At 35.0% G+C, this 17870-nt stretch overlaps 2 protein-coding genes, 1 long non-coding RNA gene and 1 pseudogene across 6 annotated transcripts; 3 read left to right on the forward strand and 1 right to left on the reverse strand.

Moving 5' to 3' along the window:
- Positions 1 to 335: 335 nt before the first annotated feature.
- LOC142532457 (ABC transporter B family member 2-like) lies at positions 336 to 4141 on the forward strand (annotated as a pseudogene).
- Positions 4142 to 4458: 317 nt separating this feature from the next.
- LOC142533078 (putative membrane protein At4g09580) lies at positions 4459 to 8054 on the forward strand. The gene is made up of 4 exons (XM_075639691.1): positions 4459 to 5039; positions 6388 to 6658; positions 6734 to 6904; positions 7542 to 8054. The coding sequence occupies exons 1-4, from the start codon at positions 4798 to 4800 to the stop codon at positions 7668 to 7670; spliced, it is 813 nt and encodes a 270-aa protein (XP_075495806.1). The 5' UTR covers positions 4459 to 4797; the 3' UTR covers positions 7671 to 8054.
- An 833-nt stretch (positions 8055 to 8887) lies between these two features.
- On the forward strand, positions 8888 to 10598 carry LOC142533083 (uncharacterized). The gene is made up of 3 exons (XR_012816674.1): positions 8888 to 9304; positions 9631 to 9697; positions 10286 to 10598. It is a non-coding gene; the product is annotated as an uncharacterized LOC142533083 (long non-coding RNA).
- A 2227-nt stretch (positions 10599 to 12825) lies between these two features.
- On the reverse strand, positions 12826 to 17160 carry LOC142533840 (alpha,alpha-trehalose-phosphate synthase [UDP-forming] 5-like). 4 transcript variants are annotated; one of them, XM_075640748.1, is made up of 4 exons: positions 16870 to 17160; positions 14185 to 16207; positions 13774 to 14047; positions 12826 to 13309 (listed from the first exon to the last, which is right to left on the reverse strand). In XM_075640748.1, the coding sequence occupies exons 2-4, from the start codon at positions 16173 to 16175 to the stop codon at positions 13010 to 13012; spliced, it is 2565 nt and encodes an 854-aa protein (XP_075496863.1). In that variant the 5' UTR covers positions 16176 to 16207; positions 16870 to 17160; the 3' UTR covers positions 12826 to 13009. The 4 variants fall into 4 exon arrangements, with proteins under 4 accessions (XP_075496863.1, XP_075496862.1, XP_075496864.1 ...); XM_075640747.1 differs by having other exon boundaries at positions 14185 to 16263; XM_075640749.1 differs by having other exon boundaries at positions 16846 to 17160.
- Between the last annotated feature and the right edge of the window lie 710 nt (positions 17161 to 17870).

Raw genomic sequence — 17870 nt, forward strand, 5'->3', positions numbered from 1 at the left:
AACATAAAAAATATCTGAAAAGCTTCTAAGCACGTATCTTAATATCAGACTTCACTGAGAACCATAAAGAGTTTATCAAGGAATTATGGAATTGTATATGAGTATATCCTAAGTCAATTTTCTAGCCGAGAATATCTGGTTTTGTTTAGCCTACTTTAGGTTTCTTTTCCATTTGAATGTAAGTGTGAATAACAACACTTAGATTAATTCTTCGGCACATTTAGATTGCATCTAGATTGATTGATTCGAGCATATGTTAAACCTAGATGGAATGATTTGATTTGGGGGGGCTGATTTGAAGAATAGGCCATCACATCATATAAACTAACAAATACATGGATTTGAAGCCAAGTTCTGGTGGTGGCAGACCAAAAGACGTAAAGAACGCTTCGATTAGATCTATTTATAGGACGAGTTTCAGGTAGAATGTAGAGTTTCTACCCGATTGTGTCCGACATGTTGACGAGCCTGCAGCAAACAGGCCCCATAGGCGAGTATGTGAAGGCCTTCTTTCGTGGTTATTACTGGACATTTTTGATATGACGGAACAGGACCAGCTCTTCGATTTCATGAAGGGGCTCCAACCTAAGCCAAAATGTCATAGACTGAGGGGCAGAACATGCAGCTAGCCTCCTAGATGGAAAGTACTTAGCAGTGGGAGTCGAGACCAAGCATTCACTTCAAATAAATTCATTCAAGTAAAATGGATTTGAAATCAACGACTTCAAATAACTCAAACCAAGCACACAATTTACGAATAAAATTTATTTCACAATTGATTTTACATTTTTTTTAAAAATCATATGAAGGATGGATATATGCGTCACCCTTTTCCTTACCCTCTTAATAAATAAATACTAACATCATTAGCCCTCAACTCTATTCAGTTTATAAGGTCAGTTGCATTAAATTAATGAAATTGTGTGTAATAAATATCATTCGATACCGTGAATCCAAAACACACACACACACACACACATAATCCCAAAGAGAAAAGAAAATGGATTTAGAAATGACCCATATATGATAACCTTTCTTGGCCAACATTGGACGAGTCCTGCGGCAAACACGAAATAACGAGCTGGAAGAAGAAGCAGAAACTTCCATTCTTGAAACTATTCGCACTTGTAGACGGGTACGATTACTTGCTGATTTTCATGGGATCGATCGGTGCATGTGTCCATGGTGCTTCTGTCCCGATCTTCTTAATTTTCTTTGGGAAGGTGATCGATTTCATCGGACACTCTTACCTTTTCCCCAAAGAGGCTTCTCAGCAAGTTGGCATGATATGCAAATGCATACACACTCTTCTTCCATATTATGACATGTTTAGCGGGGGAAATGCATTTAGAATCATGCATAATATTTTGAAAAAACTTTTAAATAGTTTTCAGAGAAGAACATGCTTTTTTTTCCTTATTAATTATGTAATTAACAAAGGCTAATAAATATAGCTTCCATTCTACAGAATAATTGAGGAATATATGCTCTAATTAAATCATTAAAGATGAATAAAAGAGTAAAAAAATAACCGGGGGCCTGACGTCATCTGTTGTGATGTCATTTGTTTCTTGTTGCATGCATGATGACAATTTTGGGTGATTTATGTATTTGCTGATTTTGCAGTTTGCCTTGGATTTTGGATATCTGAGCATATATAGCGTTACTATTTTCATCTTGGACAGGTAATGATAGAAAGTCTCATTATCCCTTCGAATAAATTCATGCTAAGTAAAGATATTAGCCTTTTTGACATTGAAGCTCCCACTGGAGAGGTCATTTCTGCCATTACAGCTGATATTATTGTCGTCCAGGATGCTATTTCTGAAAAGGTAAAATTCATTATTTTATTTCATCGACGCCTGAAAGCCTTATTATTATATTAATTTTATTTTGTTTGTGCAAAAATGTAAATTTACTACGGGAGCGACTGTTTTGTTCTTCTTTTTCAACACGACCCAACGTACTTGTACATTCTTTAACGTTGTTACTTGGTCGTCCTAGCTAGGGCATTTATCATTGAGTTGATTACCTCGTTCTCGTTGTGTCCATGCATTCTACTTTTCCTCAAATTCCTTGACTTCTCTTTTTTTTCCTTCAAAAACATATATGTGATTATTTAGTGGTCTTGTACTGTCTAAAAATAAAAGTTTAAAATCATTTATAAGATGTTTAAAATGATAAGTTGAGTTCGTAGAAAAATGACTAATGTGTTCTAGATGCTACAAAGGCCATTGTACAGCCGTCCTTGCAAGGACATAAAATAAGGTCACCTTATTATTGAGACCTCTTGTCAAAAGTTAGAGCTCACAGCAGGTGGCCTAACAACATATACATGTATTTTGGTCGTATCGGGAGATTTAGATAATATTTGCAGGCGGGGAACTTCTTGCATAATTTCATCTGTTTCATCGCAGGATTTGCGATTGGTTTCCAAAGGGTTTGGCAAATCAGTTTGGTAACACTTCCGATAGTGCCAATGACTGCATTTGCTGGACTCTATGCTTATGTTGCAACTGGCCTTATTGCTAGTGCCCGAAAATCGTATGCCAAAGCTGGAGAAATCTCTGAAGAGGTATATAAATATAACAAATTAACAGAGTCATGGGATATGTGGGAGATATACAACAAACTATACAATTCAACCTTTTGTATCACTGTTGAGTGGTACATGGGAGTATTGATCATATACCTTTGTCCGTCATAGACTTTAAAATACGGGTTGGCATAACTCCATGCACCACTTACTGCTAAATAATATAGTCTTGGTTAATTAACTTGCATGACACACATGTTAATGTCCTAGGATAAGATACATGTGAAATAAGTCCCTATGATGAGTATGTGGATCCTGCATTTGCTTCATTTTGAGGCAATTTTTCATGCAATCGGCCAATTTTTCAGGCAGTTGCCATTGTGTCCTATTCCTGTCGTGGTCACTCCTCATTTGGTTCACAAGCACGGATGTTCATAAAAATATCGCCGATGGAGGAGAGTCTTTCACCACTGTGACAATGTTGTTATAGCTGGCTTGTAAGATTTTGGATTCTCACACGTTTGTTTGATATTTAATTATAAGAAAAAGATTACGAACTTGGTTAGGGGGGAGAATCCTTCCAATTTATTGGCTAATTCCACAATATTCTCGTACACGCTCAATGCCTGATATGATACTGCTGAGAAATTTACGAAATGAGAAAACAGAATTACGTATCAATTTTTTCTTTCGTGATCATTTATGGTTAAGCTATATTGTATCATAATCATGCAAGAAAATTAAATTCTTATGTATTAATATTCAGATCAATTTGGGCAAGCAGCACCTAATGTCACATCGTTCATTCAGCCAAGACTGCCGCGTATTCTATTTTCCAGATGATTGAGAGAAACACGATGAGTAAAAGCAGCTCCAAGAATGGAGGGAAACTGCACAAAATAGAAGGCCACAACCAATTCAAGGATGTCCCATTCAGCTATCCTTCCAGGCTCGATGAGCTGATTTCGACAAACTCTGTTTGGATTTTCCATCAGGAAAGATTATATTATAGCTGTCACGACCCAGCTCACTTGTGATATTGTCAGTTTTGGTCCGATGCCTCACAACTTTAAAACGTGTCACAACGTGCGACATCTACACACACCAACACCAGCCCTCTTCGCCAAGTCCACTTACGAGAACATTGTTTATGGCAAAGAGGGAGCATCAGAGGACGAGGTGATCGAGTCAGCAAAACTTGTGGACGCGCATAAATTCATCAGTGCACTTCCAGAGGGATATTCGACTAGAGTTGGGGAACGAGGCGTTCAACTCTCCGGCGGCCAGAAACAAAGAGTAGCCATTGCAAGAGCTATTTTGAAAGACCCTTAAATCTTGATCTTGGATGAAGCTACTAGTGCCCTTGACGTCGAATCGGAACATGTGGTTTAACATGCTTTGGATAGATAAAGAAGAACAGGACTACAGTTGTGGCACATAGATTGTCGATCATTAAGAATGCTGATATAATATGTGTTGCAAGATCGGAAAATCGTAGAGCAAGGGGCTCATTCTACTCCTATGGAAGGAGAAATACATTATCTGCAATACGACAGACGGTCCATGTTTTCCTAGATTTCGCAATACCCTGTCATTATTATTGGTTTCCTATCACGTAACTCATTTCCCATCATTCTCAATTCTTTTTCAATGATTCTTTTCTTTTTTACAAAAATTTCAATAATTTATAGATTTCCCATTAATTATAATCAGTATCATTAAATCAAGCTCTTAAATTTTTAATCAATCAAATCTAATACCTAAAATATCTCAACGAAAGATATTCAGTGGATTTGAATCAAATTTTTATCAACCATTGTCTTAAGCGATAAAGATTAGATTTTGAGATGAATTCGGGGCGTGTGTGTGTGTGTGTGTGTGTGTGTGTGTTGTTGCTTGATTTGTATGTAAGTGAATGAACGAATATTCGCAGCACGTCTCTTGTCCAGTCCCTATATATGGACAACACACAATAACTCACATTTAACTTACGCCTGAGATTTTATGGAAAAAATAAAGGGTGGGAGAGTGTCTCCAAAGCAAAGAAGAAGAAAGCAATCGTCCTCTCCACCTCTTCATCGAATCTGAACAAATTTTCGATAATTGAAAAAATTGGCGGAATTTGTGTTACATGCATGTATGCTTGAATGTATTATCTTCTACTTCTTATTTCTAAAGACAATACTTTCCAACAACCCAGATAAGAAAAGGCGACGCCCGAGCTTTATTTTCGATTGATTTTAATTTTCGAGTTCGAGAAAATGGAAGCTGAATCGGAAACGACGGTGTCATTGTCGAAATCTGGGAATGGCAGTGATGTAATCAGGGAGAGAAATGAAGCGAGATCTGGGAAGTTCCCGCTGACGGTGTGGGAGGTGATGGCGGTGAGCGGCGTCGTGTTGGGGTTTGTGGTGGGGCTATTGGGGCTTTACTTGACGTTGCCCGCATCTGATTACAGCTTTCTTAAGCTTCCTCGTACTCTCCAAGACCTCCAGATCCTCAGGTTCTCAGATTTTTTGGTTGCTGCTTTTTTCTTTCTTATTTATCTGGATATTTTTTATTCATTACTGTTGTTGATGTCTAGATCTTATAATTAGTTATGCTGGTATAATTGTAAAAAGATTGGTTATTTATCTGTTCTGGATTGTGGAAATAAGCATTTGGGAATCTGAGATCAGGTTAGATTACCTGAAAAGAGGCTTTCTTTTTTTCTTTTTAAGTAGGTTTTGCAGTATATATTTTGATTTCTAATCTTGTGGTCTTCCGCTTCAACTTACGGGCGAAGTTATCATTTTGATTTACAGATGCATGCTGATGCTTTCTGTCTATTCGGTTTCATCCGAAACTTGATGGTAACTTTGTGTGGTCACAAGATTTTCAGCGTGAGACTAATTTACGCAATTTCTCATTGTCATGTTGGTAGTTGGAACTTCGAACAAAAATGTACTTGTGGAATAAAAATTAATGGTGAATTTCTTGGAAGTTTCTTCCACTTTGTTTATGTGATGAACATTAATTTTTAAAAGAATTGTGCTTCATTTTGTGCTAGAGGTTTACTTTTCCTTATGTCAAATTAGCAAAAGCAAATAAAAAAACAAAGAAATCACTTGCATGCATTTGAGTTTGAAATAATGTAGTTGAGATCCACTTTTTGTGAGAAATGGATCACTGGAATGTATTTTTGTCGTAGTCACTCACTAACTGCATAAAGGATTAGACTTAAAAGGACATTGGTAAATGTTGTAAAGGAATATAGCTTGGTAATTGCATCATGAAGCATGGCTATCAGTCCCTTGCAAAATAAAATTTTGTGTCATTTCTATTTATATACTCCAACCATGTTACTCTGGAAATTTGAGTGTCAGGGAACTGCAAAAGGTTTTGTATAACAGTTCATTCGAATTTCAATCACTAAGAATTTAAAATCATCTTCATCAATTTTCTATTTCTCTGTCGTGCTTCAATTTCAACTTCTGGCTTATTTTTATGTCATGTTATATCTGTGATGATTCTCATCGGATGTTTGTTAACTTGTTCTGTATTTGCTTAAAGTCTTGGTTAATTGAGCAAAATGTGTAGCTCCTGCATACCCATATACACAGAACAAATTGGGTAGGCAGCACATGCACTGGAATATGCGTCCTGTTCAAGAGTCAGTCTAGTAATTTGTGTTGTCTAATCTTTTTCAGTCATATTTCATTTTCTTGTTATATTTGTTTGCTTTTTATTCTATTTTGTAATTTTGGAAAGTCTATAAATTTTTTTTTTGCTGAAATAATACCCTTAATTTTTTTTTAAGGATAACACCCCTGATCTGTGTGATACTTATTAATTTTACTTCTTTCCCGAAGGGATGACCTGGAGAGTTATACAAGGGACTACACCTTACAGGTTCTTGTGGGGTACAATCTGGTCTACATTTTTATGCAGACCTTTATGATTCCAGGAACAGTTTTTATGTCCTTACTTGCTGGTGCGCTTTTCGGGGTCGTCAAAGGTGTAGTTCTTGTTGTGTTTGCAGCAACTGCCGGTGCATCTTCTTGCTACTTTTTATCTAAATTAGTTGGCCGACCACTTGTCTTCTCTCTTTGGCCTGATAAATTAACTTTTTTCCAGTCCCAGGTGACTTTCGACTCACCTGAGTTATATTTTCCTTTGTAACATCTATTGGAATAAGTAGGGTTTTTTCATGCACAGGTTGCTAAAAGGCGTCGACGGTTGCTCAACTACATGCTTTTCCTTAGAGTGACCCCTACGCTTCCGAATACATTTATAAATTTTGCTTCTCCAATTGTGGATGTCCCATATCATATATTCTTCTTGGCTACCTCCATTGGGCTCATCCCTGCAGCATTCGTTACTGTTCGGGTATCACTTCTCGCTTTATTACTCTTGTTCAGTTGGATGCTTTTAGTCATATCTCTATTATTGAAAGTGTTGCTGGATGGACATATTAACATTCTTGCATGATAATTATATTTTTCATCTTTATAAGAAATAGCGATATTTGATCGCTAAGATGATGGGATATTGATGACGAAATAATGAATTTGAGATTCTTCTGGATCTTAGATTCCATATGACAAACACTCTTGCTGTGTTAGGATCTTGAATTAATAACTAAAAATTCCAAGGAAACCATGTTCTTTTGCTTCCTGAGAAAGGAAAATATGAATCAAATTCTTGAATGAATATTTTCCACGATATACTTTTGTTTCACTTTTATAGTTCAATATATCCATATATATGGAGGTTGTTTTTGCTTACCAAGAAGTACATGGCAATCAAACTTCATTGATTTTGCATTTCCTTTTCACTTTCCTCGAGAAAATCATGAATCCAACATAACGTAGAAGTGTAAGAGATGCAAAGGCAAAAACTTGGTAACAATAATGTAGAGCATACATTAATGGTCACACCACTGGCCGATGTGCGTTTCTTTTAAATCTGAATTTGGTTATTGAAGCTAGCGCATACAGATTACTAACCATCTGGGCTTGTGTAGGCTGGAATTACCCTAGGTGAGTTGCAATCAGTTGGTGATCTCTATGACATCCAGTCTATAGCCATCATGTTCGTCATCGGGGTAATAACAGTCACTCCCACATTATTGGGAAACAAAAGCGAATCTTGATGGTACAGTTGAGATTGACTGGATTGTTTCCTCCAATCAACTCGACCTTGGGAATCCCTGATGACTGATGAGTAAGCACCATTTGATGAGAACTACAAGAGATGTTTAGAACTTTCTAACATTGGCTGAAACTTGGAAGGACATATCATTGAGCATCAATGGTAAATAAATTGTTATGTTATTAGATCATGTGAAAAAGAGAGTATTCTCTCGTGTTGTATCATTTAAGTGGGTACTAGCATTCTCTTTTGTTGTATCGTTTTATTTATTTCATGTTGAAGTGGTCATGTATTGTGTTCCTTTGTCAACCGTGTTGTGAATTGTGACTCACAGTGTCGAGTGAGCCGAATTGATAAGGTTTTGGCACGCATAGTGTTCCATAGTCACAGTTATCTAAAGTCCCCAATGTCCCCGGGTTCAACGAGGTCAAGTCCTTGCGGCTCAATGCGAGTCAAGACTTGGCCCCTAGATGAACAATGCATGACTCGGCCTCTAGAGCAGGAGCCTTTCCTGCACTTTAAAGGCTCTACATGTTTTCAAACTGCACCTTAAGATTGTGTTTACTCTTTGACAAGGATAAGAATATACTAATATTCTATCCATCTCATGTTTTTTTTGTTTTTTGTTTTTTGTTTTTATGATTCTTATCAATTCATATAGTTCATTCATACTAACATTATTTAGACTTTTAAATTTGATGATTTATCATAAATAAAAGATGTGATAAATAATTATTTTAAATTAATAATTTTTCCGATTAGGAAAATTATGTTAATATATTTTGTTTTTCAAAAAATAACATATGAAAATCCCAAATAAAACATGAATAAAAAATCAAATAATTTAAAATAGAAATTGTATGTCATCAATTTATAGTTACGAGGTGTAATGACCCGTGTTAAATGTATGTTATTTAGCAATAATTAAGATTAATTATTTTAAATTGAGAGATTTAAAATAATTATGACAAATAATTAAATTGTGTGTTTAAAATATATATTAGAAAATATCGTTTTATAGACGATATTAAAATGTATATTTTAATTCTATAGCACATAATAGTTGAAATAAAATAGATCGGGTCAAGTTTCGAACCCAAAAGAAAAAAAATAAACACACATATAATATTAATATATATATTATATTATAATATATAATATATTATATAAAAATAAATAAATAAAAATAATAATCATCATCATCATCCATCGGAACAATTTTCTCTCTCCCCGTACCAAATCTTCAAACCGCCGCTTCCCTTCGCCAGCCGATCGTGGCCGCACCGGTGATCAAAAAATTGAAATAACCACATATTTGGAAAGCCCATGACGAGAGCTATCCATTGATACAACTCTTGCTAGGTAAAATCGTGATTCTTGAAAACCCGTCGGAAAACGCCGCCGACTTTATCGCTGAATCGCCGTGTTCCGCCGCTCAAAACTAAAAATTGATTGAGGGGTTTTGTTCCTTATGTCGTAAGCTTTTTTGTGGTACCACTTTTGCAAATTTACCCGTCGGCTCCGTTTTTCTGCGTGATTCCGGTCATCTTCTCCGGCTAATTTACCGCGTGTTGCCGGTTATCTTCGGTTTAGGCTCGATTTTGGCCACTGTTATTGGAAGTACAAGTTGCATCGGTGCGAATCGTTGCCTTTCGACTCAAATATTGTATCATTATTGATTAATTATTTTATTATTGTAGGTTCCTGAATTGTGCAAGTTGGAGGTATAATCTGGTTAACCTAGAATTTATCGCAGTCGCTTAAATATTAGTTTAGCGTCACTTAAAACTTAAAAGAATATTTGCGACGATAAAATAGAATTGATTGATTTGAGGCATTTTAGTTGCATATTTGAATTTTAGGAATTTAAAATACCTCAATTGTTGAAATTGAATTTTTAGTGAATTTAAATGGTTGTGGAATTTTTATATGATGATAAGACCATTTAAATTAATATTCAGATGATTTGTCTGAGTTGGAAATTCCAGGACTTTCTTGAGGATTTAAGTTGCTGGTAAATTATTTGAGGTACGTAGAGATCAGTTATTTTCACGATGTCTGACAGAGGCAACTGATGATCATGTTTATGATTTATTTGCTATTTGCTGATTTATGTGATATTATATGCTGACTTGCATATTATCAGTTGGTAATTGATGTGCAAAATAAAATAAAATATTTCTTTTGTTCACACACAATTTATTTTCGTTGGACACATCAATACCACTGAACATATCATATTGAACCTATCTGTTATTGAGATCCAGTTATATTTCGGTTGAGATCCGTTATATATATGATATGATATGATATGGTGTTCTGGAGATGTTTGGCTACCTTGATTCGGTCCGGCTTAGGTAGTTGCTGGCTTCGAGGCTGGGCCATATCCCAGGCACGGTCCGCTGAGTCGTGGACCAGCTCGAGCATATATGTATGATTGTTGATTTCGATCATTTGATTCCTGATATCCTGATATCTTGCACCTATACATGCATTGCATTCATGCATGGCATCATTGCATTTCTATGTCATATATCGTGGTTTCTTGATGTCTCGTACTGGGGTTGCTGACCCCCGAGAGGGGACTGTCGTGTCTTTTGTGTGTGGACATGACAGGTGGTACAGGTGGTTCGACCTCAGGCGCTCGAGAGGAAGCCTCAGGAAGTACCAGAGCTCTTTGAGAGTAGACGCAGTTGTATTTAGGTACTGCGTGGTGTTGCTGTCTCCCAGATACTATATGTATATATTTGGAGGATTGTATTATGGTATTAGCGACCCTTGTCGGCTCTATGATATTTTGGTTTGGATGTCATGATCGTGTCTGGCTGACACATGTTTATGTTGTGTTTATTGAGGGCATATGTTTATTTTGAGTATTTGATTTTCTGGTATGTCCTATTTACGGGAAGGTCATGTCGAAATTTTTATAGGCCCAAACACAAATTTTTAACTCACTTTTTCGCTGTTTACTGATTAATCAAGATTGCATGTTAATAAATTGTGATTAGGATAACGGGCCCTCACACTTGGAATGATCATGTGCGACGCACGTGAGTGATTAATAATGAAAAATATAATAACGAGATTTAGATAATTTTTAAAATCGTTTGAATAACATCTTGTTTATGAGTATTTATTAATTTAAATATATCAAAACACAATAAATAAAAATACATCATGACGATAAATCAAATATATTCACTTATTTATATAACATTTTTCAATTTGCATGATTATAACATAATGACAGCTCTATCAAAGTAACAAAGATATTTTTTATCAAAATATCATTCACAATGAAAAACAATATAAATAAAATTAAGAGAATAGTAAATTTTACTAAAACCAAAATCACAATGTATTTAAATGGAGTGCATATAGTGATTGTCAAATAAAATTCTCTTAATTAACTAAATTATCATAATGATGTTAAAATAAAACCTCTAAACTTGTTATTAAGTTAAATATCAATTGTGTTTTTGCTAACTTTTAACTCTTTGGGAATTTTGCTTAACTTTTTTCTTTTATAGAATAGATATTACACGTCAACTCAAATATTTTAAACGTATAGTAGCTCAATCGTCATGATTCGATCGATGTATCCAACAAGGACAATTATTGCACTCCAATAATTACACTAATTGCAATCTATGAGAATCGATCTCATGACTTTGACTCTTATATATACCAATTGTAAGATCATGCATTTGTCGATTTACCAAAACTTATAACCGGGGTAACGATGCAACATTAATTAAAATCTTTTAAAATCGTAAAACAACTCAAACGTCACATTTAGATTGTTATACCTTGCATAAACAAACAATTATTGCACCTAACAGATATGATATAGTTGTTATTTTACATTTTAGAAATCATTTTTCTAAATCAAATTTATTCTCACTAATAAAATAATTTCATCGAACACAAAGTAGTTTTAATTATTAATAATAATTTAAACACAAATATTAATTGCTAGGGTGACCACTCTATGTCATCACTTATGCTTCATTAAGTTGCAATCATAGAAATAATGCACCATGAATTGATAAACATAACTTAGTTAATTTAATAAGTGAGTAATATTAAATAACAATTTTGTTATTTTTAAATGTGAAAAATAGTTTTTATATATATAAATTCATCATATGTAATGATAAATTAATTAATATGTAAAAAAGAGAAAAAATTGTTTTTTATGTATGTAATTTCATCATATATAATTAGAAATTAATTAATTGGTTGAAAAGAACAAATAAGATAACAAATCAATATATTATATACGATGATTTCGTAATAGAATAATGCTAATATAACTATACTTTGTATTATCTTTAGAACGCAATTGAAAATTGATAACAAAATATATAATAATAGAAACTTTAATCTTAAAAACATTATTATCTAAAATATTATCATAATACATAATGAATCATAAATGAAATCACTACATTATTGAGTAACTATTTATTTAATTATTACTTAAATCAATTTATAAAATAAAAAAGATAAGATAGAAATATTAAATATTCATTAGTAACCATGAAGAAATACACTAATTTTAGTAACAAATTTTAGTTAGCAACAAAGAAAAATTATGGGTAAATTGATAAATTCAATATGTATTAATATCCAAAGATATTTAAGATAGACAATAAATTAAAAAAGAACCCATCAAAAAAATTATTGATTTAATTTGCTTCATTAAATGAATAAGGGTATATTGAAAAATTCACAATTAGAAGTCATATATTTATATGTATATTAGATTACTCAAAATTTTGACGTTTACTAAATTTACTAATTTTTTATTTTTTTAAAAAATAAATAATATTTGTATCATATAATTTTGTGCTTTGCCTTTTTCTCAAGAGCAAAAATAAACTGAAAATCATAAAATGTAAATAATCTTTTTTTAAAAAAAATAATTGAGATTATTATATGATTAGTTTAATTATATATATAAATATATGGGTATTTGTTACTATTATTAAGAATATCTATGATAGAGACAAAAATAATGTCTTGGTCTGTTTTTTGTTCTTCCAATTCAAATAACATTTTAGTCCCTTTCTCTTAATAATTATAAAAAATACTGTACACACGCACCGCGTGTGTAAAGTAGCTAGTATATAATTAATTCAGCGTACGCAATGTTCATATTAGGTGCTGGTAGTTATCATGCATCATTTACACTGTAAAAATTACAAATTCTTTCAAGCAAAATACACCACTGCAACCAACTCCAATTTACAGCAGCAGACTAAACTAACATAAAAGTTTGAACATCTCAATGAAAAACGTTCCATTCACAAAGAATACTTCGATCTCAAGAGACAACTAGCTAACAAATAAGATTTTAGCAGATTGCTCAGAAGCATCTGCAAGGCCTTGAAGCATTCTCAAGATCTCAGCAGTGTCGTCTAAGTAGTACTTGGCCTTGCTCGGCTTTTGTCCGACAGTGCATGCGAAAACTTCAGCAACCGGAGAAAGAGATGCATCAGCCATGGCACTCGTTATCACCTCGAACATGTCCTCATCAGACCGGTCATCTCCTATGCAAAGCACAAAATCAGGACGCACTTCCCTTTGTCGCATTGTTGTGAGCATTCGATCAGCTACTAGGCCTTTGTTCACGCCCTGATGGAGAAAAAACATCATAAGGAACCGGAAATAAAATGGGATTTGGATCGATGGAACATAAATAGGGAATTGATGGAGGAAAATGAGGTTTAAGGAGAATCGTAATATATGTTTTGTTTGAAGTAAGTGCAAAGCCAGGTTCATTATTTCTGCATTGCGCACCCATTCAAAATAGCAATGCTCGTATAAAACATCACTCTTATTTATTAAATGTACTTGGCTATGGACTCTACTTGTTGAACCACGGTTCACTCTTACCCCTCGTGGTAAAAGGGATAAAATTAGCACATTTAACATCCTGGATGCATCTTGGTGGGAAAATATTTTGGGCACCTTGCATGTATAGAAGTGAATGTATCCCATGTTTCAACAAATATGCCAAGGTTTCTCGAATTTGCATAAAGTTTATAAGGAAATACTAACGAATGCTAAAAAGACATTACAACTGCCTGTACTCTAACCTGTGGCTTTACTTCGACAATATGTTGGCCACTCTTGACTGAAACAGGTTCGTTTGCCAGAACGCTTTCTAGATGATCGAGAAGCTCCTTAGCTTGACATGACCCAAAATCTGGGTCCGCAAGTTGGTAATTCCAGACAAGCGCGCTCTCTTTTGGTTCAATAAAAGAACCATCAGTTGTTTCTGTATATAACTGCATCACCGGTTCAGCAATCTGCTTCCAGTAGAAATCAGGAACAGCAACACAAGTCTCCCATTCTGCATCGCGATTTGGCCTGAAAAGGAAATAATTTTGAGTTTTCAGGCGTAAAGTTTCTATAGCATCTATATTCTTTATCTTAAAATATGCCCGCAGCTTTGATTTGAAACACAAGAAAAATTCCCTTTCAGACAAAACATAACAATTTTTTACCTCACTAGATAGCCGTTCTCAGCGCTGACGCCCAGGTTTTCACAGGGAACAAACCATCGCGTTAAGATCTCTTTCTTCTTCCCACTGACAACAAAAACCACGTTTTTTGGGTCTTTGCACAAATTATTCAAGATTTGAATAGACTCGATGCTTGGATTTATATCAACAGCACTCTGCACCGTCATTGTGCCGTCATAGTCCAAAAGAACTGCACGGCTCTTGGTCCTCTTATATGCTGATACAATTTGTTCAACGGACAGCTTTCCGAAACTTGGGTCCAAGGCAATCACGCGAAATCCTAAACCAAACCCGATACCCCAGCACCTCCTCCTTACATGGTCCTGACATGCTCTTTCGAGATCTTGCATAAAGCTATGAGCCCAATATGCAACATCATGGCTACTTACATACTTATAGTGCTTATCGTGCCGCATTTGTTTTTCTTGCTCAGGAAATATCAAGGCAGAATCCATAGCTTCTGCCACAGAATCTATGTTCCATGGATTAACTCGAATAGCACCACTAAGGGATGGGGAGCATCCGACGAATTCAGAAACAACCAGCATGCTTTTCTTTGGCACCGATGGATTCAAGCCCAATACTTCATCTAGCTTGTCAGTTCCTTGTCTGCATACAATGTACTCATATGGTATTAAGTTCATTCCATCTCTCACTGCTGTGACAAGACAACACTCGGAAATAACATAATATGCTATACGCTCATAGAAATGAAGTGAGGTATTGATCAAAACGACTGGCTCATATCCTGGTTCTCCAAAACCCTCATTAATTCTTGTAACAGTCGCATAAGTTTCTAACTGAACCTCCTGTACGTCTTTACCACGGCCTCTAGCAGGATTTGCAATTTGAACCAACACAACCTTGCCTCTTTTATCAGGATGTTGGTTAAGCAATTGTTCAAAGGCCAGAAGCTTCAGGCTAATTCCTTTAAATATGTCCATGTCATCAACTCCGAGAAGAACAGTCCGACCCTTAAATTTATCGCGTAATTCTGCTACCTTAGACTCGGTTTCTTGAAGAGCCAGCACTGAGCAAAGTTGGCGCATATGTATCCCAACCGGAAGTATTTTAATGCTGACTGTACGGCCATAGTACTCGAGCCCTATATAACCACGTTTAGATTGGTATGATACCCCCAGCATCCTACTACAACAAGAAAGGAAATGTCTCGCATAATCGAACGTGTGGAATCCGATAAGGTCAGAGTTCAATAGTGCTCGTAGAAGTTCAATTCTTACAGGTAGAGTTCTATATATCTCCGATGATGGGAATGGACTGTGGAGGAAATACCCAAGCTTCACCCTATTAAACCTCTTTCTGAGAAATGTCGGCAATACCATTAAATGGTAATCATGTACCCACACAAAATCGTCATCTGGAGAGATCACTTCCATTACTTTGTCTGCGAATATTTTGTTTACAGAGACGTAAGCTTGCCACAGGGAACGGTCAAACCTGCCGCCAAGATCTGGAGATAGAGGAAGCATGTAGTGAAATAAAGGCCAGAGGTGCTGTTTGCAGAATCCATGGTAGAATTTACTGAAAAGTTCGAGTGGGATGAAGGCCGGAACGCATTTGAAGGTTTCGAGTAAAGTTTGAGCAACATCTTCTTGTTCGCTAGGATCAATTTCTTCTTTCAGACAACCCACGAAAATTACTTCCACATCTTCTCCGAGCCCATCTTTTAGTTGTAAAAGAAGAGAATCCTCGTCCCAACTAAAGTCCCATGCGTCATCACCATCCGACTCCCTGCGATGTGCACGAAGTGGGAGTTGGTTTCCGACAATAATCACCCGATCTTGAGATATAGATGAGGGAACATCTGATCCAACACTCCCACTTTCATCGTCTAGCTCAGATAACACTCCTGCTACAGTTGCAACTCGGGACAATTTTTTTGCCCCACGGCTGAAGCTCGGCGAACCACCCGAATTAAGATCCAATAAATTTGAGAATGACTTCGAAACCATTTCTTGAAGAGTATGTATCGTAAATAGACCACCTGGAATTGTTAGTTCGAACACTCTCCACTTATAATTATTTGATCAAATCTGAACTCTACAAACAAAACCATATATAAAAGAAAAGAGGGAGAAATATTGATTCGTATAACTAGCAAACCCACAAAAAAATTGAAAAAAAATAAATCCAAATGCAGAATAGATGATAAAATCCTATTCCTGAAAATTAGCAGATAAAGAAAGAAAAAACTCACACCTCAAAAATTAAACCTTCAAACAGTTGCACATAAATCTAAATCAACTGAGTAAGAATTACAATAAACAAGCTCAACATCAACAAGATCGTAAACAAAAACCAGGCATCAAAATGAACAAAAATTCACGCAGCATTTGAAATATCCGCGGCAAATCTGTCTGTTAAAGGAGGCAACTTTGATAATTAGGAATCAATCAGCCCATCTTCCATCAATAAAGAAGGGTACTTCTTAAAATATGGAGAGCGAGTGACAACTTGTCGACTGAAGGGACCATGAGCAATCTCGAAAACTCAGCGAAAGCAATAAAAAAGCATGAAGTTCTGTTACAAGTGGTCATGAAAGTGGCAATAATCTTAAAGAAAATTGAAAATATACAAAAGCAAATCAAAGCAGCAACCGATCAGTGGTAAAGAAGCGTTTACTTTCAAGACAGTGCGAAAAGTCACCTTAAAAACACCAAAGATTCCCCAATAAAAATATATATCCCAGATCAGATTCCCATCTGCTTGCTCTCCAGTGGCATATCAAGAAAAGATATTTTTTTTTCAACACCCTTCTGCTTGTTTATTATTTGGAAATACTTGTTACCCTATAAATATTGAAGAATATATTACAATACAACGCACAAAAGATTAAATCTTTATGCAGGGGCAGATTCTTTTCCTGAAACACAGAAATGTGAGAAGAGAGAAAAGGTGGGAATTATCAAAAGGGTAATGAAAACAAGAAGGCACTGAGCTAGAAATTTGTCCATTGTAGTTAACTATGGTTAAGGGTAATGTAATTGTCGTCACCTAACTGTTGTCGATGACCACGTGGCATGCAATCGCTCCTCCAAACTCATGTGTATTCAGTTGGTACAAATTAGTTCCTCGCTCTTTCTCAAACAATTCCTTGATTTAATATTTTTTTTATTCAGGAAAATGCTTTACACTTTGTATATATTAAAATATAATTTATTGAATTTTAGTTAATAAGTGGTATTCCTTTAGCGACATGTTATTCATGATACATAATATTTCTTTTATTTTTTACATATAATTTGTAACATTAAAATACAAGAAAAACTTGAGGCCCTTTTCATGAAAAAACATTTAAATAATAAAGAAAGTTTCTAAGTTAAAATTTCAATATATTGTATAATATTATCATGTGGTAAATAATTGTTTCATTTTATTTTGGTAAGATGTAAATCTTATCTAGTGTGAAAGTTATTTTGGTCAAAATATTTATTGCCGTGTCCAAAAGACCACACTCGTATGAGTTTAATTTGTACTTTAACAAATAAGGTACACGTTGGTGGGTGTTATATCAAATCTGAAGGTTATTTTGGTCAAATTATTTATTGTCATACTCAAGAGACGAGTAGGTTTCTTGTGAAACGGTCTCACGAATTTTTATCTGTGAGACGGGTCAACCTTACCGATATTCACAATAAAAAGTAATA

The sequence above is a fragment of the Primulina tabacum genome, chromosome 18, assembly GCF_025594145.1.
Source record: "Primulina tabacum isolate GXHZ01 chromosome 18, ASM2559414v2, whole genome shotgun sequence".
Taxonomy (NCBI): domain Eukaryota; kingdom Viridiplantae; phylum Streptophyta; class Magnoliopsida; order Lamiales; family Gesneriaceae; genus Primulina; species Primulina tabacum.

Coding starts and splice junctions, on each gene's coding strand:
- LOC142533840 (XM_075640748.1), bottom strand. CDS start 16,175: ATGGTTTCGAAGTCATTCTCAAATTTATTGGATCTTAATTCGGGTGGT. Junction 14,048..14,184: donor GAGAACGGCTATCTAGTGAG/GTAAAAAATTGT, acceptor TTTCCTTTTCAG/GCCAAATCGCGATGCAGAAT. Junction 13,310..13,773: donor TTGTCGAAGTAAAGCCACAG/GTTAGAGTACAG, acceptor TTTCTCCATCAG/GGCGTGAACAAAGGCCTAGT.
- LOC142533078 (XM_075639691.1), top strand. CDS start 4,798: ATGGAAGCTGAATCGGAAACGACGGTGTCATTGTCGAAATCTGGGAAT. Junction 5,040..6,387: donor CAAGACCTCCAGATCCTCAG/GTTCTCAGATTT, acceptor TCTTTCCCGAAG/GGATGACCTGGAGAGTTATA. Junction 6,905..7,541: donor CAGCATTCGTTACTGTTCGG/GTATCACTTCTC, acceptor GGGCTTGTGTAG/GCTGGAATTACCCTAGGTGA.